Source organism: Anomalospiza imberbis, chromosome 2, assembly GCF_031753505.1.
Source record: "Anomalospiza imberbis isolate Cuckoo-Finch-1a 21T00152 chromosome 2, ASM3175350v1, whole genome shotgun sequence".
Classification (NCBI taxonomy): domain Eukaryota; kingdom Metazoa; phylum Chordata; class Aves; order Passeriformes; family Viduidae; genus Anomalospiza; species Anomalospiza imberbis.
In genome coordinates this window covers 45,897,798-45,921,554 of record NC_089682.1, presented here as the reverse complement: position 1 = coordinate 45,921,554, position 23,757 = coordinate 45,897,798, and the positions used below count along the sequence as shown (strand labels likewise).

Here is a 23,757-nt window from a genome sequence, read left to right as displayed (position 1 = left end):
TGGACAGAACTTTGGGAGGGCCTAAAGGGTCAAAAGGCAAAACCTCCATTGTGTGGATGAGCACATGGTGGGAAAGATCCTCTGCTCCCGGCACCGTAACATTTTCTCTATTCAGTCTTCTGTTGTATTTTTCACGAGGTTTTAAATTTTTTGAAAGTGAGTATCATTTCTCACACTCACACAAGACAGTGCTGATGCAGCACAGATAATTTTCCATCATTCTTTCAAACAGTTCTGAGTCCTACAAATGTAAATCACTTACATGTAAGCCTTATGTTTACATTGGAGAGTCTACATTTAAGCCATACACATTTAAGACTCAAATTAAGCTTTAAAATAATCAAATCCATGTAGATTTGTAGACTGCAACAGTGAATGCTTTGAACTATTTGGAAACAGAGAAGAAAAGGAAAAAACACATCTATGAAAAGGGCAGATTCCAGCTTCCAGTTTGAGGAAGATTTAAGGAAGCTAGCTAGGATATAGATCACCTTCAATACTCAAAGAGCATGAATGGAAGAGGAGACCCTTAAAGTGAAACTCAGTTTTTTTGAGAAATGAAGCAACAAAATGTGCTATGCCTCTAGTTCTCTTATTCCAATCCACAGATTTAACTCCAGTTAAATTGATGGATTTATGGGTTATTTTTTTTTATTATTCAAAGAACAAATGTGGCAAATTACAAAGGAAGCTTCTTTTTGTTCTTTATCAGTTTGTGATTACAGAAACGTTGCTGCCAGGGCACACAGAATCATATTCAAGACACTGTATTTAGTAAAAAAGGTAAATTAGATGCAAATCAAATTTCTGAAGTGCATAAACATGTCAAGATGACTCCTGCCAGGTGGACAGTAACACCAGTAGAATTCAACAGCCATTTCCTAACAAATCTTCATAGAAGTTTCAATTCTCACACTGAGACAGTGAGCAAGCCTAAGACTGGGATTCATTAGACAACTGAAAAGGAAGATGCACAAATTCAGACTGAATGTGTTCCAGGCTCCACCCAAAAGAGACCAGGTGCTCTCCACTTGATTGTGTTCTTCCACTCAAGGCTACACAACTGATAAAGTGCTTGTGACAGCAGAGCACAGGCTTATGCAATGGAGGAAGGAGGTGGAATACTAGCCAATATTCAGGTGACTCATGTTTCAAAGCTGCATACTGCTGCACTTTCCTCCTGGTAGCCACCCCCAAATTCAAATCTGAGTTTCTTCCAAGGGAAGCAGAATTCTGCAGCTATAGTAGTGAAAACTCACACCTAACAGAGATGGTCATAATGCTCTCAGGAATGTTCTTCAGCTTCTTGGACATCCATGTACTTCCTGTCCTGCCCTGCTTTAATGAGCAAATTTATTAGAGCATTTTCCCCACTACAAGATCTTTAATCCATTTTATTTGTTCTCAGTCAAAATTTTGCCTTGACTTTCCCTGGTGTGGTTGGATAGTTCTGAGGATTTGAGAGACATGATTGCATTCACCAAAATTTGCCCAGACTGAGAGAGAAAGCAACTCACAGCACCATTCTCATGGCCATACCCAGGACAAAGGTGTAAAAAAATAAACAGTCTTGATCACAAATTTCTCTTTCTTAAAAACTTTCAGTATCCATCAGTGAATTACTTAGATTCTCCTTTGGTGACACTTCACTATTTAGATTAAAGACAAGGAAGACAATGACGATGGTGAAACACTGGCACAGGTTGTTCAAGGTGGTAGTAGGTGCCTCATCCCTGGAAGTGTTTAAGACCAAGCTGGATGGGCCTTGGAGCAACCTGGTCTGCCATGGCAGGCAGGTGGAACTGGATGATCTTTAAAGGTCCCTCTGAACCCAAACCATTGTACAATTCTACAACATGCTGGTTTTCATCCATTTCATTGAGCCAGAAAAGGAGGAGGACTGGGTTCTGACTTCTCAGTATTGCTTCATTAATACCATCTTTTACACACTGTCACAAATAAAGAGGCACAATAAAGCTACATTTTAAGACCTGCAGAGCTGTGTGTAATTCCTCTCAAAAGTGCTTTGAAACAAAATTTGACCAAGAGCTAGCAATATATCGACACTAAAAATGTGCCAATGCAGGGGTAGCTTATTGCATATGGCATATTAGGAAAATTGAAGATCAGAGCAGCAGCAGACTACTAATCCAGCTGTTAACAAACATGTGCTCTTATGCTTCATGGACTGTTTCAACTTGCTATGATCCATGCTACTCTCTGCTACAGATTTTGGCAAAAGGCAGGCTTGTAAGTTTAGTGTTCTAATGACTGAATAGCCTCAGTTCCCATAAAGCTCAGCATCACAGAGGTAAAATGCCTGGGAAGAGACTTGTCCAAAAGTCTGATGCCACCAATAAAAATCCCTAAGGAACCTCTGAAAATAGAAAAAAAAATCAGATCCAAGTTTTCATCTCCATCACTGCTTTTTAGGAAGCCACCACAGCACAATTTCAACCCACAAAGTTTTCAGGCCAAGAAGGATTACACTTGTTAAACTGTTTATCCATTTCAGTACTGCTTAATTAAGCATACAGAGGCACTCTAGAGGTCTAATTCCAGCTCCTATTTATTCATCTTGGCCTTAGGCCACCTGGATTTGCCTGTCCAAAGCCAAGAGGGGATGCCTGCCTGGTCTTGGCTGCCTATTGGGTACAAAGTGCCAAGTCTTCCAGGTGCAAATCTTTCCTGTTTAGAAACATCAAACCTGGCCATCTTAAAATCCCCCTACACTTATCACTAGCAAAGGGATGTTTTAGCAGAGGAACTTGGTGATTTAAGAGCAGGTAAGAAGAATCTTATAACCTTTTTCACACTTAAGATGGTGTATTTCTGCATCAACTAGAAGATGATGGCAGCAGCAGCAACAATGAAGTACGAAAGTCTACAGTGTGATTGCCAAGATACTCTCAGAAAAAGCTAGAGCAAGGTACTGCAAGAGTATCAGGTTATTTATTAGTGATCACCTTTCCTGACCCATTCACATTCTACAAAAAGATGGTGCCTGTTACACCACGTGAACATCTCTAACTGCAATGTTTAGAGAGGTTTTGGTCACAGCTGAGTTGGGACCCTTCTCTGAGTAAAGGACAGCAAAAAGAAAAGCTAGGAACAGGAGACTTAATTATCAGTGCATCTTCTAAAATTTAACTAGATCTTTTCTGCCTGTCCTTATCTCTATGCAGCTACCAGCATGCCACAAAGAATAGGGTAGCAAAAAGCAACTCTTTTCCATGTAGCCCATCTACTTCCCAGCTCTGTTGTGTTCACTACTTTCATGGAGATGAAGATGTAAAGAGAGGAACTTCAGGGAAGTTCAAAAGGCAGTACAGCTTCTTAAAAACATCTTCCCTAAAATAAGCAGAACTAAACAAAAGCTGCTTTTATATAACATCAACATGTTTTAGCCATGGTCACTAGAAGATGATTTTATGAATATCTCAGTTTCAGATCATAGACAAACACTACCAACACTTGTATTCTTAAATAACACCTCTTCAGTGATGAGACATGCACTCTTCTTTAAATGAACAGTTATATTACAGATGGCAAACCCTGAAGCATACTCTGTCACTTGAAGCATACCCCTGCCCCATTAGAGATTATTACCCAGAAGTATTATTCAAATAAAATTCTGCCAGATTGGACACTAATAATATTAAGCAGCTGCCTGGAGCTAGTCTTTTTATCCAGCCCAGCACTCAAATGATACCAATGTCAGATTCTGTTGTTGGTTTTGTTGTAAAAGAATACTTATTAAAGGCAAAAACACAAGCAAAATGTCTTCAATCTGCACTAACTGGCTGACTAAACACCAGAAACACACCATGCCATCTGCTGAAGAACAGTTAAGCCATAGAGACGGCAGTTCTGAATGGAGTAACAAAAACTACTGGAAGCAAAACTTCAAAGAGGCAGATTTTCACTAGTTCTGAAGAGTACTTTTTGTCTCCAGGAAGAATATGGGAGGATTTCAGGCATTCACATACTTGAAGGCACAAGCCAATTGCTCTGTGTCAAAACAACACAAAAACCTGTTGCACAATACACTAAATTAATTTTTGTATTTAGAAATTGAAGTAAAATTTTATTACCTAGCATTTCAAGCCCTTTCTATAGTGATATCTCATCTTCCCAACACCACTTAATACTAAATGTCTATTTTTCAAAGCTTTAGGAAAAGAAAGGCTAGAAAACCAAGAGAATACCAAGTATAAACCTATTCCCATTAGTGCTGCAAACGTGCTCAGAACTTGATTATTGAGACATGCCCAGAATGCGACATCAGATGAATTTGGCCCATCCTGAGTGCTGTGTGAAAGGTGTTACTATATAACCTATTACTACCAGCAATATACTGTTTAGAAAGTCTTTATCTCTTTTCAGGAAATATGACAAGGAACGAAAACCTCAAAATTTGAGCTTTCCAGTTGATATGGTGAATTTTTGTTAGTTAGCCCTTTTAAAGCAAATGGCTGGAAGAAAATTTGTTACTTCTGTATGGCACAAACAACTTACAAGCAGCACCATGTTTGCCTGAGGATCTTGTCCCTGGTCTCAGAACAAGAAGGGTCATGAGCTGCAGAGGTGCTGAAACGTTCTTTGTGTAAAGAGGAGTTGGCTGAACTTTTTCCTCCTGTTTAATTAACTTCTAAATCCACGTAACTCAGCATCTGAACACAAGCACTATTTTAATCCAACTCACAAAAAAATTTCTATTGTTCACACTCTGTCATTCCCAACTAATTTTATTAATCAAGATAATTTGGGCCAAGCATACACTTTTAATTAAGGTCTATTCACAAGCTTCATAAATTTTAGCTATTCACTTCTGAGGAAAAAAACTACATCGCTTCTTCCCCCAAAAGCAGTTTTGAAACACAGATTAACCACAGAAGTTCTCACTGTAAAGCCAAGAGTTGGGCATGAGCCAGTTCTCTCCATTTTGGCTATCAGTGGCTTTGCCACATCTGGCAGCACAGTACCACCACAACTGGGACTCAGATCCCACTGTCACCAGGATTTGCTTCCTTTTGTGTAAGTTTAAATAAAGCCAGTACAAGCTTATCTTCACATCCACATTTATTGCGAAAACATTAGGAAACCACATGTGGAGCTTGTGAATTTTTATTACAAACATATATCTTATAATGAGAAACTCTTCAAAACATGGAATTTATGTGACCAGATGCAAATCTTTATGGTGTGGACACCTCAGTATTCTCTTTAGAGCCAATGGACAGAAGAAGGAAGACAACAACTCATTTCCTCCTGTCTTAGGTTGCAAATGTGGCTAGGAGTGTGTGTTCTATTGCCATCTGTTAGACATGGGGCAGCTTCTTCTGTTAATCGGGCCATCTGTAAAACCAGGTGGGGCAGTTTTCTTTATCTCTTCCACTACCAATCCACCCTCTGGGAGATATCTTCTGTTAATGAGCCACTGACTCTCACTGCATGGCTGATAAAAATTACATCATCCCATTGTGAGATGCCCTGCCCAGGGGGAGGAGTCAAGCATTCCTACCTAGATATAACCTGAGATTTTGGGACACCGGAGCAGACTTTTCGCACTGGATTCCCAGAGGAGCAGCTGTCTTCTCCATTGGATTCCCAGAGGAAGACCAGGCCCATCTACACCACCACCAGACCTTCAGAGGAAAACTACACCCTTCTACAGCACCAATGCTTCAACAGAACCACATCTGTCACTCCAGGACTGCAGCCACCATTTAATCAGACTGCTACTAACACCCTGACCAACAGGGTGTCAGGTTGTATTCTGACTCTGTCAGTGTTGTTTGTATTACTGCATTTTTATTTTTATATTTTCTTTTAATTTTTTTCCTAATAAATAACTGTTATTCCTACTTCCATATCTTTGCCTGAGAACCTCTTAATTTCAAAATTATAATAATTTGGAGGAAGGGGGTTTGCATTTTCTATTTCAAGGGAAGCTCCTGCCTTCCTTAGCAGACACCTGTCTTTTCAAACCAAGACACCTCCCAAAGTATATCCTGCCTAATGAACTGTAAGTCAAATTATGCCCATCTCTCTCTTCTGTTCAAAGAGGAACACACTCATAATACAAATTATCTTTGGGAAGAGTTCATGGGCTGGTTATTCAAGCATGGACTCTGGGAGGAGGTGGCAAACCAAACTGCTTGGTAGGAGAAAAAGGACACCCGACAAAAAGTGACTAGACATTATTTTAAAACAAATACCATCACCAGGCTTTTCAGCTTGATATCAAAGCTAAGCAGCAGTATAGAAAACACCTGTAAAAAAGCAGAGTTAACATGAAAGGGAATAGAAAGGATTCTAAACTACAGAGAGGACTCTGCCTTAGTTCCTGACGAGCTTTCCTAACTACCATGAAATCAGACAAAAATGACAGCTATGTAGAGTCACAAATTACAGCTGCTAACTTCTGCTGGAACTAAACAATGCAATCTAAACCCCTTGATACAATATGCAGAATCCACTAAAATACAATCAGCAGGAGGCCTGGTTCTGAGGCTTGGAAAACACTGTTCCTTTTGGGACAAAATAAAAACGGAGAACATCCCAGCTCAGAGACAAAGCTTCATAGAAATTAAACACAACAGCATGCCTAGGCACTGTGAGAGACTTGAGCCTGGACTCTCACATCCCCAAAACAGAGAGAAGCTCCAGTAGTCAGGGCTCAAAACAGCACTGGTCACTCAACCAGGTGAACTTTATCACAGCTGATATCTTATTTTCTTGTCAGCTTGAGGAAAAACAGGTAGGCATGTTCAGAAGAAGGTTCACAGATTAATTACACAGAGACAGACGGGGTCCCACTAGTCAAGTTCATGACCATAGTGAGTCTTTTTTCTGGAACGTGCCTCGTACTGCATAGATATGTACACAAAATGTGAAAAACCCTCATGAATTAAGTAATCAGGGTACACTGCACATATTTTCCTTTTTCTGTCTAACAAAGAGTTAATGTTAGGTAGTACAAGTTCTTTTCTAGTGGACTGTGCCAGAATGTAATCAGAACTTCCTAATACGTCCCCTGGTTTGTTTCCCACTAAAAGCACAGAAAACAAACATTAAGAAAGCAGCCTTCAGTTTAAGTATGTTTTACAGAATCAAGAAAGAGAACAGTGAAATTTTAAGAGAGCTTAAATAAGGACATCTGAATAGGCAAACTGAGCTGACTTTTCCTCTCTCTTGAGATAGGCAACACTGACACCTACTGTCAACACTGTCAAATAGATTTAAGTTGTACAACTGATTTAAAAAGTCAAATGTTTACACAGAAAGCATATTAAACATTTCCTATTCAAGGGTTTCCTTCATAGCACATCTACTGCCTTTACTGCAGAACCAAAGTTATTAACCTGTCTTGTAAAATGCCATTTATATAGAGATTCCTCAAAACCAACTTATTGATAGTGGTGGACTAAAATTATACTTTTTCATAACTAATATTTTTGAACTATTATAATTAAAGCAGATCTGAAAAAGGACATCTTGTTTAACTTAATACTAGCACTTCATATTTTTTATCACCACAGACATTTAAGTGGCCACCCAAAAGCAAAAAAACACTGCACCTTTCTTAGACCACATCTGTGTTGGAGTAACTGGGTCTTGACTGTGTTCTCATGTATTTTAAAAAATTTATTGCTGTTGAGAACAGAGTAGAGGCTTTCCACAGAAACTTTCCAACAAAAAAGCTCCATGATTTTGACATTCACAAGGCATGTCCAGCTCCACAGTCAGTCCTAGTTCAGAGCACTCAAGCCCATGTCAGAAGCCCAGTGACCACCACTGAACACACATACACCACAGCCCAGCTTCTCACTACATGAGCATATTGGCACAACCTGGGTATTTCCTTTCACATTCCATACCAGAATGTTGGGTTTTTTTTAATATTTGGAAAGATTCCTCCCACACAGACACTACAGAAGTTACAATAGCTACACAAAATATTATCAAAAACCTTACCTAAGCAAAGAGAAGACATCGTAAGAGTTACGAACACAGTTCTGATCCACCTGGAGAAGACTGTTCTTCAGGGTACCTGAGTGATCCTTGAGGAAAAGAAGGAATATTACTTTTAAATTTAAAAAACCCATCTTGAGTAAGAGCATTCACTTTTAGTAGAATGAATGATCTTGCATTTAATGTATTTTAAATCTGTCTTCACACATTTTATCTATGGTAGGTAGAAACAATTTAAGGTGGCAGTAACACCACTTACCTATAAACGTATAAAAGACCCATCAGTTTATCTATGTTCTAGACACATAGCGTGTTTTCTTGAACTTTATAATCCATAACTGTCTGAATTTTATGCACAGAAACACTGAAAAGTGCTACTGACAACACTGCCATTCTTCAGCTTCAGACCTGAGAGCCCACTCAGTTGTGTGCAAGAGAATTACATGAACATGAGATAAAGCTCCATCCTTTATCAGTGCCGTAACACATTAAAATATCAAAATAATCTTAGTTTTGAGTGACCTGAACAAGTTTCTGGAAGTTACAAAGCAAGAATGATGTAAGGTTGTTCTTTTAAGAGACCAGAGTATCCCATTCTGCCCAAAAGGTATCAAAACAGTAACAGACAAACAGCAATTCCTCATGCTGCAAATGTCAGATATTGAGCTTTTCCATATCAGGCACAGTCACACAATTTCCTAGAAAAGTTGCAAACTTAGAAGTGTTGCTTTACATGATAAAGTAAATTTCAAGCAGGTCAAGCCACTGGCAGCACTGTCAGAAAGATTATGGATTGCAGGAAAAAAGGGCACTTACTTTAGTGTATAAAGCAGCCCCATCTTGTACCTGTAATCAGCCAGCTTTCCAACAGATAGAGATGGATTCTGAGTACCACAGTCTCTGCCTAAAGAGTCTTTCCTGCCCCAACAAGAGTCTGTCTCCATACAGAAGATGTTGAAATTCAGAGGTAAACGTCAACATCTCCTGACACAACTGTGTTAACCACAGGCCACAGAGCAGACATTCCTTTCCACCAAAAATATGGCTCCATCTAAATAATTCCGAGATCTACACACTGTCTAGCACATCACATTGCTACAGAGGCACCATCCCAGCAGCTCTCTCAGTTCTTCGTTTTCATACTCAAGACACTGGATGCTAAATGCTGAAATCCAGACATCTCTCCATTAAAAAAAATACCAAATAAAAAAATCTTAATGTCTGTCTGAAAGAACTAGGATGGTGGAAAACTGAAAATGCACCCAGCATCACCATGCCCTATCCCTGGAAGTGTTCAAGGCCATGTTGGATGGGGCTTGGAGCAATCTCCAAGGGGAGGATACAGTGGAAGGTATCCATCCCTGCCTGTGGCAGGGGGGAAGAAATGGATGAGCTCTAAGGTCTCTTCCAACCCAAACCATTCTAGGATTTTACAGCATGAAGTTAATGGTGTTTCAACAAACACTGCCTTCAGAAAGCAAAGTGCAACATTTCTCAGAGAACAAGACTGACCTAGAATAACTGGTTTCAGGAGTGGAAGAATTTGCAGCAGCAATCTATTTCAGCCTTTTCTTTTATGTAAACACTTTTACCCTGAGAAAATTTGCAGAACATGTAATGTAAGGGTTTCAGACTTAGCTATTAGGAAGTTTACCCTCTGAAAGAGGAGTGTGTCTTCTTCTCTGCCACATTTATAGGCACATGTGCTTGTAAACACACAAAAATGTTTTGCCTGTGCAAAGTGGCCAGAATCTAGCTGCTAAAAAAAAACTAAGAATATGCATATGTGGGGAAGACTCTACCTACATTGATGGAGACCACAGATTGAAAAAAGAGAGAGATGCAGCTTTCCAAAGATGAGAGTCTTTCCTTCTTGATGGTTGAAAATGAAGATACAATTCAGCATCCCTGAAAAAATATAACTTACATTTCATTCCCCATGCCTCTGACAACTTTTGAACTACAGAGAGTTGTATTGATTAGTTCTGCTTTTACTTCTTTAAAGAGAAGTCAGAAAGCTAGTCATTAACTAGAACCTACACTTGCTTCCCTCAATACACTTTCTGAAAAGGTATCTCTGCAAGAAGAAGGGTGAGCTCTATCAGTTGGAAGCAGCACGTATAAAACAGTTGAAAGGCAATCTGTAAGTCAGGAAGGCATTGAGGAAACCAGAGGACAAGAAGCCTGGCTTTAGGAAAGCTAGTAGAGCATCCAGAATTGATTATGTTGAACCTTGGTAAATACTGGTTTTACACACAAGCATGAAGGCTCAGACAAAACCAAAGAGACTCAGAAAGCTGCTCAAGGATCAGGAATACTTTAAATGCAGGTTAACAGCTTCAAAATAAACCCCTGAAGCATACATCTATCTTACTTAAACACTGGTCCAGTTTAAGCAACTCCAAACAAAGGTTCAGTGTATGATTAGTAGAGATGGTAAAACAGAGAGGGACAGAGCATTTCAGTGGTCCGGTGCCAAAAAGGAAACAGGAAAATACATTGGACATGGTTCTGATGAAAGTAGCAGAATCCTGCTGAAATCTTCCAGTAAAATTACTGCTGCAAAAAATAATAAACTTGTTGAAGTCCAGAAGTTGGAGGTACCATCATGTGAAAGTCAAATGTGATCAAGAACAAAGCAGCTATATTGACAGCACATTTTGTATTTACACTGAGAAGAAAAGCTGTGAACACTAGAAGAGTTACTGTCAGACATCTACAGTAGAGAAAGAGTACCCTTCAGTGTTCAGAAGGCACCCACAGAAGTTATTTAAACCCTTGAAACCCAACCTTTTTCCTTGCCACAAGCTAAGTATCCATGGCAGTAAAAAACCTACAACTTGAGTAAGAACATGACTCAAAGAAAACTTCTTGTTGAGCATTTCAGCAACAGCCAAGATGCTGCTGGACAGAAGAGGTGGAAGAAAGGTAAAACTCCTAATACCTATATATTGTCAATTTATAAGTTTGATGGCATGTCCAGGAAAAAAGTGAAGAATCAGTGACAATAACAATCAAGAGGCTCTGGCCATGGTTCTTTTATTCAGGTAAACCAATTATTATACTGCAATTGTCTGAGATACTTAGAATTTCTCCACCAGTAATGCTACAAGAGTTTCCTGCTTTGTTCCTCTACATGACAGGCTACAACTGTATTTGCAACCAAAATACAGAATGAGGAACCTGCAGGGCAAGAGACCCCACCTGAGTGCTGCCTCCAGCTCTGCAATCTCCAACATAAGGAGGACATGGAGCTACTGAAGCAAGTCCAGAAGAGGCCACAAAATGGCTCTCAGGGCTGGAGCACCTCTGCTCTGGAGACAGACTGGGGACAGCTGGGGATGTTCAGCCTGGACAAGAGAAGGCTCCAGGGAGACCTTAGACCACCCCCTGCCAGTGCCTAAAGGAGCTGCAAGAGAGCTGGAGATGGGCTTTGGACAAGGGGCCTGGAATGACAGAATAATCCTAGTGGGTCCTTTCCAACTCAGAATATTCTTTGACTCTGTGACAAGGGGGAATGACACTGAGAGAGGGCAGGGTTAGATAAGATATTTCAAAGAAATTCCTCCCTGTGAGGGTGTTGAGGCCCTGGCACAGGTTGCCCACAGAAGCATGGCTGCCCCATCCCTGGAAGTGTTCTAGGCCAGATTGGATGGGGCTTGGAGCAACCAGGTCTAGTGGGAGGTGTCTCTGCAAATGGCCATGGGCTGGAATGAGCTGGTCTTGAAGATCCCTTGCAACCCAAACAATTAGATTATATGATCCTATAACCAAAACCAAGAAGTACCTTTAAACCTTATGAGCTGGGGAACAAGTCCTGACAACAATCAGAAAAAGACGACAATGTTCCCATCTTTGAGTACAGGCCCAGGCTGTCAGTACTGAAATCTTGAAAAACAACTGCATCCTGCTTCAGGAAAACTGAATGCAGAAACTGCAGCTGTGTGTCAAAGAGTCATTTCCTCTCCAACCAGGGACTCCTTAACACAACCTATCTGTACCACAGTACTGCCACCAACAATTTGAGATTTAAAAAAACTGTCAGAGGCACTATTTACAACAGGCAAGTTTAAACTTTTTCATCATCAATGAGGTAATAATCAGAGACAGTATTGGATGGACAGGCACGAATACTACAGTAGATTATTGAGGAAAAAACCCATGGGGAAAAACAGGTGCAGCATGAGCAAATAAATAGCTTCTCATTAAAGACCTACAAACTCTAGGCTTCAGACTGATAACCAAAACTTTGTTGTTTTATATTTGCCATGAAAATGAGTCTTAACAACCACATCACTTTCAATATGTCCTATCCTGGAATGAAATGTCTGCCTCAAAGAATACAGTCAAAGCTTATTTTCAGTAACCAGAAGGTTTTTGGACCCTAAATGCTACACTTCAAGTCTTTTCAAAACATCATAGATATCCATGCAACCAAGGCAAGATATTAGTTTGTATCTGTCACGTCAAAAAACTATTCCTTCTCAAAACAAAGCATTTTAATGCTCTGCACATCCAAATGTGAAAAATCAATCTCACAGGTTGAACTTCAGTTTGTCACCAGTACCATCAAACCAGAATACAGGACACTCTTACCTTCTGTTCAAATGAAGCTCCATAATAACCATCATTGAGACCAAAAATAATCTCATTTGGGTTTCTTGCATGGATCTGTAGGGAAGGAAGAAAAAAATCAGTTTACAGCCAGCTTACTGCATATTTTCATACCAAATGAGCACAAATTGTTCCAGGAGTCTAAAGCAGTTTTTCATCAGCTGTAATTCCGAAGTACAGAAAAGCTCACAGAAAACTGAATTTAATATGGAAAACCTGTTTGCTTCACAGCTTTAGCAACAGTCACCATGTTCAGCCATTCTACTTTGAAATCAGAAATACTAGACAGAGCATCTTTCCTATCATTGCATTTCCAGGTGACAAAAATAAGTAAGATAGCTGGAAACTAAACAGAGGTAAGACTCAAGAGCTTGTTCTGGAGAACAGAAGGTTCCAGGGAGACCTTATAGCCCCTGCCAGTGGCTCAAGGAGCTCCAAGAGAGCTGGACAGGGACCTTGGACAAGGGGGAATGACTTCTCACTGCCAGGGGGCAGGGTTAGATGTGATATTGGGAAGAAATTCTTGGCTGTGAGGGTGGTGAGGTCCTGGCACAGGTTGCCCACAGAAGATGTGACTACCCCATGCCTGGAAATGGGCCATGATGGGTGAGGCTTAGAGCAACCTGGTATAGTGGAAGGTGTCCCCACCCATGGTAGTGGAGTGGAACTGGATGATATTTAAGGTCTCTTCCAACCCCAACCACTATATGATTTTATGATTTAAAGCTCTAAGGTAAACTAACATGAATATCTGTAATCAAACTTTAAAATATAATCTTCAAACACACGCATTTCCTTTCTCAGCATTCTATATATTAATTCATCCAGATGTTTTGTTTCCTGAAGAAAAAAGCTGAGAAAAAATATTTTCACATTACCTGCTGGCCCAAGTACTTTAACCCATCTAAATTGACCTTCCATTCAATCAAAAGCTGAAAGTGTTCCTTCTTGCCACCCCAGATCCTCACAACAAAACAAGAGACAGAGGTATCAAGATGATCAGGCATTATTCCAAAGTCCAGACTTCTCCATGTTGGATTCTAAGTATTCAAAGAAGGATAAATACAGTTTAAACAAGCTGAAACTAGTCCATAAATTGACAATTCAGAAAGCAGCAAAGCCCACCTCAAAGATTTTTAAAAATCTTAAGCATTAGGAACAACCATTTCAAGCTCTGCTTCTTTCTTACCCAGTTTGCTAAAGAGAATTCCTCAGTTAAAAGGTACAAGCTGTAAAGTACTTCAGAAACTGTGAATGGGTTTTGCTTCCTTCCATTACAAGACATCAAAGAATTTACTTCAGAAATTACCAATTCAGTTTAACCAAATCAGGAACTTTCAAAATGAAGTAATATTCCTTTCACAGTTATAATTCAGCTTATGAAAACCAGAGTATAGCATGTATTCCCAAAGTTAAATGCTGATATATTCCCCAATAATTAAATTTGCAGAACTTGCTGACATATTTGTTCACATTCTTCTCCTCTTGACTGATGCTCAATCCTCAAATGCTGTCACTAAAAGCTCATCTTTACACCACGAGATCAGACTTGCATCTGGAGCTTTTCAGAACCAGCACACATTAAGCTAAACTGCAAATTCCACCAGAACTCAGATTTGCAAAGACGATGTGTTCCAAGAATTTCCACTCATCTCTAACAACATCTAAAGAACTGACCCAAGCTGTAACAAAACCAAGTCAACCCAACATTACTAGTGCCAAGAGACAAGAGGGTGTCCAAAAGCAGAAATGGGAAAATGCTTTTATTTATTTCTTTCCCTCCACTGCAGAACACAGAAACATTAGCTCCTGCAAAATAAAAGATAGGAACCCACCACCCCATGAAAGAACTCGCCTTCCTTTTTAGTGCTTAAGCAGCTTGGAAAAGGCCTAGCATCCCTGAACTGGGATGAGTCAATTTGAAATAGGATGCCTCTGAAAAGAAGGGAGAGGCAAAGTTACCCACTAAGAATTACAGAAGAAATGCATTAATAAAGTCATCCTAACAAGAAGGAATATTTCATAGCTGTTCAGGCACAAGAATACCAGGTCATTCAAATACCCATAGGTTATATACAGGATGTCCTCCAGATATCTTTTATTTAGATTTTTGTTATTCTATCTCCTATATCCTGTGGTTAGTTTCCCTTTTTGTTTTTCCTTTTCCTGATTTAGAATAGACCGAACTAAAAACCATAACAACTTAAGAGAGAAACTAGAGAAGTTAGCAGCCTTGAGTAAGCAGACAGCTCTTCCTTAATTTAGGAGGGTTTCAAAGCATTTACCCAGGGTGATAAAAATGGAGCAGTTCTACGTTGTTAATGAAGGCCTTTAAAAGTCTTCAGCAAGTTCTCAAACTCCCTTAGTCAACATTTGCAACATCTTACTCCTATCCTATTATTACCCTTCCTCATTTGTAATAAACTGTTTAGTTCTTACCCCTTAATTCATCTAAACTGAAAAATTTAGAAAATCTAACATGTTTTCAAACTTCAGTTTCTTACAGCAATTAGCTCATCAAAGAATACATGTATATATCTGGCAGGTACATGTTCCTTTCTGTTTTCCTACACAACACAAAGATGTTAATAGAAATCAGTATTTCTACTACTCAGTAGCTCCCTATTCTAACCCTCATGAAAAGAATCTGAAAAGGAGGAGAAGAACACAATGCTCCTAACAGAACCAAACAGTGGAAAGATACATTAAACAGTTATGGCATTCAGCAGAGAAATCAATATACAGCACTAAATACACAATTTTTAAAACAAAGTTTTTCCACATTAAAGTAACTTACCAGAGAATTCCTGATCACCTCACTCTTATAAAATTCTAAAGAAAAATAAATAAAAAAACACCTTTAGATTAGCTTAAACATTGACACAAATCTTAGTATTTGAAACAGAAAAAACCAAAATAAGTAACTATGAAGAAATACAAATGTTAGTGGGTCCAGTTTATTAGTAACCGATTTATGAGACAGACTTTGAAATGCAGTCATGCTTTTGACTAAAATTACTCCTTCACACTTACTTATTACAAGTCATTATTTAAATTTAGTATTTCATCTTTATACTCATGATAATCCTCAAGTTTTACAAGGCTTTGATTTCTAAGAAAAGAACATGGCACAGTAGTTAACAGAATTTGGATGACATTTGCAAAAATTACTAATTTGCCACACAACATCTTCCTGGAACACAGCAGCTTGGTTAATTAATTACAGCACTTTCCTGAAGAGCAATGGTGACCTATTCCAGGTGCTCAGAGAGGAAACAACCCTGTAGTTAAATGGGAATAAGCAACTGCTGGTGCATGTACCTTGGCTTTCCCAGTCAGAGCAAGAGCTTAAAAGACTTTAGACAGCTCTAGAGGCAGGAATACAGATTTTGTACAATATCCCAGCCCACTGGAGACCAGGGATAAAGCTTTGATGAAGTGCAAAAGAGTCCCTAACACCAAACACTGCAGAAATAGTCATCAGTGATAGGTTTAACCAACCACTGCAACAAAGTCCAGGCAGCAAGCCCAAGTTTTGTATTCTTATCCTTCTAAAACACCAACCTTGGTAAAAAAAGCCAGGCAAGATACCAGATGTATCACTGTGCCAGATGAAAATAAAAATTAAGAGAAAATCAAAATTCATCTCCAATCACACCAAAAGCAGCATGAAAAGGTATTTTTAATAACATCTCTCCACAATGAACTATATACCGTAGTGGGAAAGAAAAGCAAGAAAGAGAGGCGAGCTAATGCTCAAACACAGTTATCTAAACTGGAACAGATGCCTGGATGCTTCACGTCATTGGCTGACAATTCAATTTTTTGAAAACTTTGGTAACAGTATGTGCTGATGTATGCTCTGTAAAACAACTGGTATGCACAGAGTGGGACACTCTTCCTCACAAAAGGCAACCAAAGCTCCAAAGCTTTAACTTTTATGTGCCCTGGGAAGTTCCCAGTTTCTTACATCATCACTCAGGGAAGAACAGTGACAAAACCAGGCTGATTTAAAAGACTACAAAACCTGTCATCTGTTTTGCCTCCTTGGCTGCTAACACTGAAAGCTTTCATGAAATTGAGGAAACTAAAGAGCTCTTTTCAAGTGTTAGCAAAGGTGATGCAACTAATTGCAGAAAGCTGTCAAGACAAAAAAAAAAAGGAAGAAAGATAATTCATTTCATAAGAATTCAAAGATTCAAACTAGCAAAAAGATTGATAGCAAGCCTGGTTTACCTTTATAGATCTTGGCGTTATCACACAAGTGAAGAGTGAAGTATGTATCCAAGAGGCAATGACCATTCTTATTAATAATGTTACGCGCAGCAATATTCCGAAGATGACGAAGACGGCGCTAAAAATAAGGAAAAAATAATTCAAATAATTTTCTTAGATTGAAAATTAACCCTTTCACTTTTTTTCAAAGCGTTTTAATGATTCCCAAAGCACTGTTGTGAAAAAAAAATAAAATCCCAAACACTCAATTTTCTCCGCCAGACAGCAAGTGTAAACAGCCAGGATTCAGCAAAGCCACAGGACAAGCAACAAGCACCTAAAAGCTTGGATTAAGCAGCACTGATATTCAAGAGAAGCTATTCTTATTCATCTTCTATATGTCATTTTTATCCCACATGACAAAATCACCCCAACTTTTCGAGCAGTTTCAAGCAATCTGACATTATCTACTTCAAACACAGCAGCAGCATCATCCAGATGTTTTGCATCATCGCACTGGAAACACTTCCAAGCCAAAGCTACTTTCAACAAGCATTAACAGACAAATAGCTCAAACAAACCACCACCTAATCCAGAGCCATAAGGAACTGGCTGAACAAAGCTTCCTGATTTCACGGTAATCCTAGAAACTGCTATAACAACCTTAAATAAAGGTACAATACATCAGGAAGACATATGAAGATTTTCAGGGAAAATTAAGGGCACAGTGTAATTTGAGATTTTCACTGTCAGTTACCATCTGCTGTGATGAGAGTCCTTTTCCCTTGGAATTAATACAGTAGGATATGTCACTAAAATATTTAGTTTAAGTAATTTTATCCAACTCCAACATTATCTTGGTTTACTACAATACTGCACCTTGAATGAAAATCATCAGATCAAATCGATCTCTCTCTCATACCTCTCTGTGCCCAACAGCTTTAATAGCTGTAGCTAAGGTCTTAGCTTCAAGGCACACCACACCCTTAATCTTTGACAAATATTTTACATTATTAACATCTTATAAAATTTAACTAGTTAACAAAGCAATTTTGCAGGACTGTCACACTTAAATCATTGCTTAGCTGTTGTTTCTATTGTAACTTCGAAGACCCATGCTTCAAACAGCCTCCCATGAATGCAGCACTCAGCAAACTGCCACTTCAAATACATAAAGTTCTCACCAAATCCTTCAGTGCCATATTTTCCAAATTAATCTCTCAACTCACCAGTGTCTCACCCACTACCATGGGGACATGGACAAATGGCTTCACATAATTTGTGGATGACCACAATACACCAACAAGTCTCAAACAACTGCTTTAGTGCATACTTTTACCTCAGAGTTTATCTTAAACCATTTTTTCCCAAAAGTGTCTTTATTTGCAAGGCTGAATCCACCTTAAAAACTGATTGACCAAAAGCATATGTTAAAAGCTTTTGAAACCAAAAGACAATTTTCCTGTTTGTTGCTAGCCTTAAAAGGCTTTTAAGAAGAGTTGAAAGGCCATAATCTGTTTTAGAGTCATAGTATGACACTATATCACTTAACACCACTCCAGTGATATATTAGTTTTCCTTTATGGAAAGGTATGAGGAATATTAAATTTTTGTTTGACAGCCAAAATATCACTGATGGAGTCATTCCATTCAAAGTCTGTTTATGACTTAAACAGAGCCTGAGATGGGATGCCCAGGTACCTCTAGTATATACAAAAACTACGCAATTAAAAACAAAAAAACCCAACCAACAAAAAACGTTCTGTGAGACTACATGGTCTTATTTTCTTAGAAACTGGTATCAAAAATGTCAACAGAAATATTTTTTCACATCTAACCTCAAAGCTGGGTAGCTTTGATGGCTGTTTTTATGTGCAACTGAAACATTCTTTAAGAAACAGCTTTGCACATGAATTTTGCTACCTATTAAAATGATTCAAGAATTTTATGTGCCATCTCTCTTTTAACTAATATCAGTAGCAGAGAAATCAATCAACTAACATGCTCATTCCCTTCATTTTTGGTATCTTTTTTTTCCTTTCATCCCTTACAAAGAACAGCCCCCCCACTGCATTCTAACTAAGACAGCAATTTTCTCCAGGTCTCTTTAGGATTGCAAACTAAATTGTTTACCTGCTTTTAAGTAATATGTTTCATTGATTAGCTCTCAAACAAAGTCAAACAAGTTTCTTACCATACACAGTACACAATGAGGTTAACAAGGTTTGAAAAAAAAAAAAAAAGCTGTCGAGTGTCCTAACCTGCACCTGCACCTCTGAACAAGATGTGAATCCTTATCGCCATGAGTTGTGACTTCCTTGCACCCTTCAGGATCTGGGGGTTAAAGTCTCACTTTTCCTAAACCTGTTGGCCTGTTGGAAGAGGATCATTAAATCTGGGGCTATGAGACCACAACATAGTTAAGAACGCAATGTGCAACAGGTAATGAATGTCTATTTGAATCTCCATCTTAGCCAGCGTTCTCCTCCTATCCATTTAGTGAAGTTATGATGACAGAGAGACTTGAATCCTGGTAATAAATCTTCCCTTTCACACACACATGTTCAATGATATTATACTGAATTACTCAAATTTCCTCAGAACTCTACACAGGCAACATTCAGAGTTAATTAACCTCTCCTGATCAAATATAATTACCTTAAACCAGGAGACTATCAGCTACAAAGACATACCCAAAGACAACTGAAATAGGTTCTAGAATTCCTCATTAAGGGCTTTGTTTTGTGACAAAATATTATTTTGAGGGAAGTTTTAAATATCTAGTGTTACCTCCTATGCATTTCATATCATTTTGTGCTGGAGTGGAGACATTGGAATACACAAAACAAAAACCCCACTGTGTTGCAGCTCAGCTAGCACCGGCATCAGCCAAACACTGCCAACCCCCAGCACTGCATCACCCTTTCTTATTCGTTACACCACAATGCCACTCTTTGCTTTCCTCCAAGGCCTGAGAAACAGAAATGATAAAGCTATTCACTGTTTTTTGTCTAATAATCTGGTATAATTAATAAAAAACACCATACAGATGATGCAGCAGGGAGGTGAGAAAAAGAAATAAGGCAAATGAGAGAGAAGTGCACTGTTGTTAACAAAAGGTCTGGACTGCTCATGGCAGGAGAACAGGACTACCTACAACAGTCCCAAGTATTCATGGAATTTCAGAATTATTTGTTCAAGGTCATATAATGAGTAGCAAAAGCAAGCATGGAGAGTTCTGATTCCTCTTCCATCTTAACCACTTCATTATTCCCTTACAAGAATCTGATGACCCTCAGGAAAAAAAAAAATAATGTCAGTATATCCAGGCTGGATGAGAAGACAGCCAAACACATTTTCTGTTTCTGGTACTCAGCCATCACACTGACTCTAACTCAAGCTCCAAGCATCAATTGTGAAGCTCAGGTCACTAATATGGGCAACAGCAAAGCCCATTCTAATCACATGGAGCCCATCATGCTGTCAGCAGCTGGGATGATCTAATGGCTCACAGCAGGGAAAAGGGGGAGGTCTGTCTTCTCCTTGTCCCACATCTGCCTTCTCCCAGTAGCATGGTCTTCCCTCTTCAGCATTGGCTCTTTTAGCAACACTGTTCATGAATTCTACTCTCAGCAGGCCCTTTGACATGTTAAATAAATTTGCAAAGGTGTCAAGGGAGTATCTGAACTGAAGCAAGGGAGGAAGGTTCTTTCTTCCAGCAAGAACCATCCAAGATGCCATCAAACAGCCCCCTCTGTGAATGGAGGGTTTGGCTGAAAACTTCCAGATGTTACTAAGTGACAGTGGGCTCACTGCACCCATGGCCATAAGCAAATTTCAGAAATTCCATCAGGCAGATTTTTAAAGAATTTTATAAATAGAAATACATTTCCCAGAATGAAGCTTAAATTCAATTGCCCAGGGAGAAAGTTTTATACATCTGTGACTGAATTTGAAAAAGACTGCCCCACCCATCCCATTCCTGATGGCTTTCCATACAATCCAGGGAACCAGAAACATACTTTTGCCTGAAATGCAAATACAATGGTAAAACTAGCATTAAAAAGGCTGGGAAATCATCTTGTACAAGCAAAGTAGAAGTTTATGTAAATTACTTAGCCTAAATTTATCAAAATTATATCACCACTCAGGGCTCTCTCAGAGGCCTGATGAGCTGAAAAGCAATTATCGTATTTCCAGAACAAAGAACTCTCAACACTGGCTAAAATTTCAGCACCAGATCTACTTCCTTAGCCTTTAATGGGGTACCCTACTTATCAAACAGTTTTTAATCAAGACATGCCAAGACAGTCTTCATCTCTGGGCACCATCTCTGTTTTCAGACTGGCGCCTTCCTCACAATTCTTTCAAGGAAGTAAATTCCCTGAATTCTTTTCAGATCAGGATCAGCTCTGACCTCTGTGTGACATGATACACACTCTGTTTTTACCCGGCTTTCACATGAATTTCATAGCTTGGTTCCTTGCTCTATGACCCACAGAAGCTCTGGAAGAATTTAAGCAAAATCCTTCCAACTATTTTAGTATTAAAGCAGGAGGCAAAGATTAATTAGTAACACAAATGTTACTACAGCAAATCCACTGTTTTTGAACTGAACGGACCCGAGCTTGCAATGTCATCTATTTAGATGTCTGGATATTTGTCAGAATTAAGTCATATTAAAACAGAGGGTTCTGTGTGCTTTGTAGCTCATAGCAGACAGGTTGTGCTGGGTCTTTTTCTTAAAAGGCATAAAACCTCCAGCCCTGAAACAAAAAAAAAGTTACCAAAATATGATCTATATTTAATCAGCGTGAGCATTATTTATTAGCACAGCACCACTCTACACCTCCATATTGCACCTTCCAACTTCCTCAGATTTTCACTATTTGCTTTCACTTCTCTGTGCTTTTGTCTCTCTCTCTTTGAATATTAAGAAGCAATCACATGATCCAATCTCTTGGAAGTCAAATGGTAGACAAAAATTCATACAAGTTTTCAAGCTGCCTCATTTTCCAGTTTAATACCTTTTTCTGTTTTAATTGGAGCATATCTCACAGAAGGTTTGGGTCACCTCTGCTGCAAAACATAAAGCTTTTAATATCCAATAAATGTACATGGGAAGTTTAGGCATTACTCAGATGTATGGTTACTTAAAACCACAGGAAGGGCAAGAAAACGCTTGTACTCTAATTTACACACTTGCTAGGAAGACTTATGAAGTTTGCAATTTAACAGTTTCCACAGTTCAGAGTCAAGAGAATCAAATGGGCTTTCAGATCTACTTCTGATGAAAAGCAGAAGCATTTGATATGCAATTTTTGTGGGACACACTATAAAGAATTTTATGGAATTCTATTTTAATGTCTTCCAGCACACACTTGAAGACAGCAAGGCCCTCAAAGCTACATAACCATAATTAGTTCATATACAGCCATAATTAGTTCAATAAATCACTTGTAGTTCTCCTTTTAACTGCGCCTCCTTCCTATCTCCATTTCCCCAAGTCAAGTGATCAACAGCCATCCAGGAACTCCTTTCCCTTTTTAAGATTAAGTTACTTTCTTGCAAGTGCCTTTAAGAAAACTATTTCCACTAGGAATCAGAACTGAGGACAACACCATAGCAACACACTCTTTTTCCTGTGAAGGTGCAAAACACTCACATACATCATATACCTCACATTGACAAAGATCTTGTACAAGGAACCAGATACATTGAACCTGTGCAGAGTGATTTACCAAGACTAAATTACCACAAGAAAAATCAAAGTTATTTCATCAACATGGGCTCAAAGATGCACAGTAGTGAATTTTAGTTTACAGATCCTTAAATCAAAGTGCCTCAGATGCCTTTACACTTCTGGGCATCTGAAAGGCTTTTGAAAGTTTCCCTTAAGAAGAAAAATAGCTATGTAGCTTTCATGTGAACACATCAAGGGTCAACACAGGTTTCTAATCATCCATACCCCATGCCATGGCTACTCCTGCTTCTGTACTGCACTGGGAACTTCACCAGGAAGAGTCAGCAAATGGAAGATGTTCAAAAGACATCAAGTCTGCCCTAATTCACACAAGGAGAAAGTGAAACAGGAAGAATAAGGAATAAGGAATATCTCAATACTTGATATGGACCATGCAGAAGTATAATTATTTTCCAGCTATCTGAATGCAAAACAGCGCTTTGCAAGGTCAGTATGGAGTTAAAGAACGCAAAATCTGAAATCAGTGTTAGATCTAACAAAATATGTTAGTCTATGGCATTATCTGCTACTTTAATACTAACTAAAGCAACAGTTACACCAGAAAATAATTAAAACAGATATCTATACTACAACTGAAAAAACTTAAGACTATGTATTGCTCTTGAAAGACAGCTGTGTTCTCTGGTCTATCCTTCCCTTCACCCTTTTCTACTAGCTAAACCTCTCAACTACTTCCTCACTAAGCAATTGCATTTACACTGAAAAGCAACACAGAACTCAACTTCTATCCCCACAAAATTATGTAAACAGCTGGTAACTGTTCAGCTGGCACAAGAAATCTTCTCTTTGTACCCCATAATCACATGTAGAATATCTACATCACTTACTTTGGAGTCCAAACTGAATGAAAGAACTAAGACTAAAACAGATATAAGCTCATGATGATCACACGACTCACTAAAAAAAAAGTCTGAAAGGTTTGGGTCCCCCAACCCCTCCAATGCTTTGAACTGCTTATAATGACAGGATTGAACAGTTTGTTTTGAGCATTCAGAAATCCTTAAGTTATTATGACACTCCCAGTTTTCTTGTGTCGAGCAACTGTGAAGAGATATTACTAAAGAATCTCTGCTCCTGAAGTGCAATTATTTCACATTTTCAGTTCTGTTGGGCTCACTTGTACAGCAAAAGAGAACAACATCCTGACACAATTACTAAGGGATTCGAATGGGAATTTCATGCTTAAT

The 23,757-nt window shown here is 38.8% G+C and overlaps 1 protein-coding gene across 5 annotated transcripts in view; it reads right to left on the bottom strand.

Moving 5' to 3' along the window:
• The window catches only part of UVRAG (UV radiation resistance associated), a 97,608-nt gene that overhangs the window by 71,281 nt on the left and 2,570 nt on the right, over window positions 1–23,757 (bottom strand). For 4 of the 5 annotated variants that reach the window (XM_068180778.1, XM_068180780.1, XM_068180777.1 and 1 more), the window contains 5 exons: window positions 16,828–16,945; window positions 15,389–15,423; window positions 13,470–13,631; window positions 12,574–12,648; window positions 7,981–8,066 (listed from right to left, as the gene is read on the bottom strand). In XM_068180778.1, the coding sequence (XP_068036879.1) occupies window positions 7,981–8,066; window positions 12,574–12,648; window positions 13,470–13,631; window positions 15,389–15,423; window positions 16,828–16,945 (476 nt within the window). Of the gene's footprint in view, window positions 1–7,980; window positions 8,067–12,573; window positions 12,649–13,469; window positions 13,632–15,388; window positions 15,424–16,827; window positions 16,946–21,428; window positions 21,462–23,757 lie in introns of those variants that run through there. The other variant, XM_068180781.1, reaches the window with a different exon arrangement.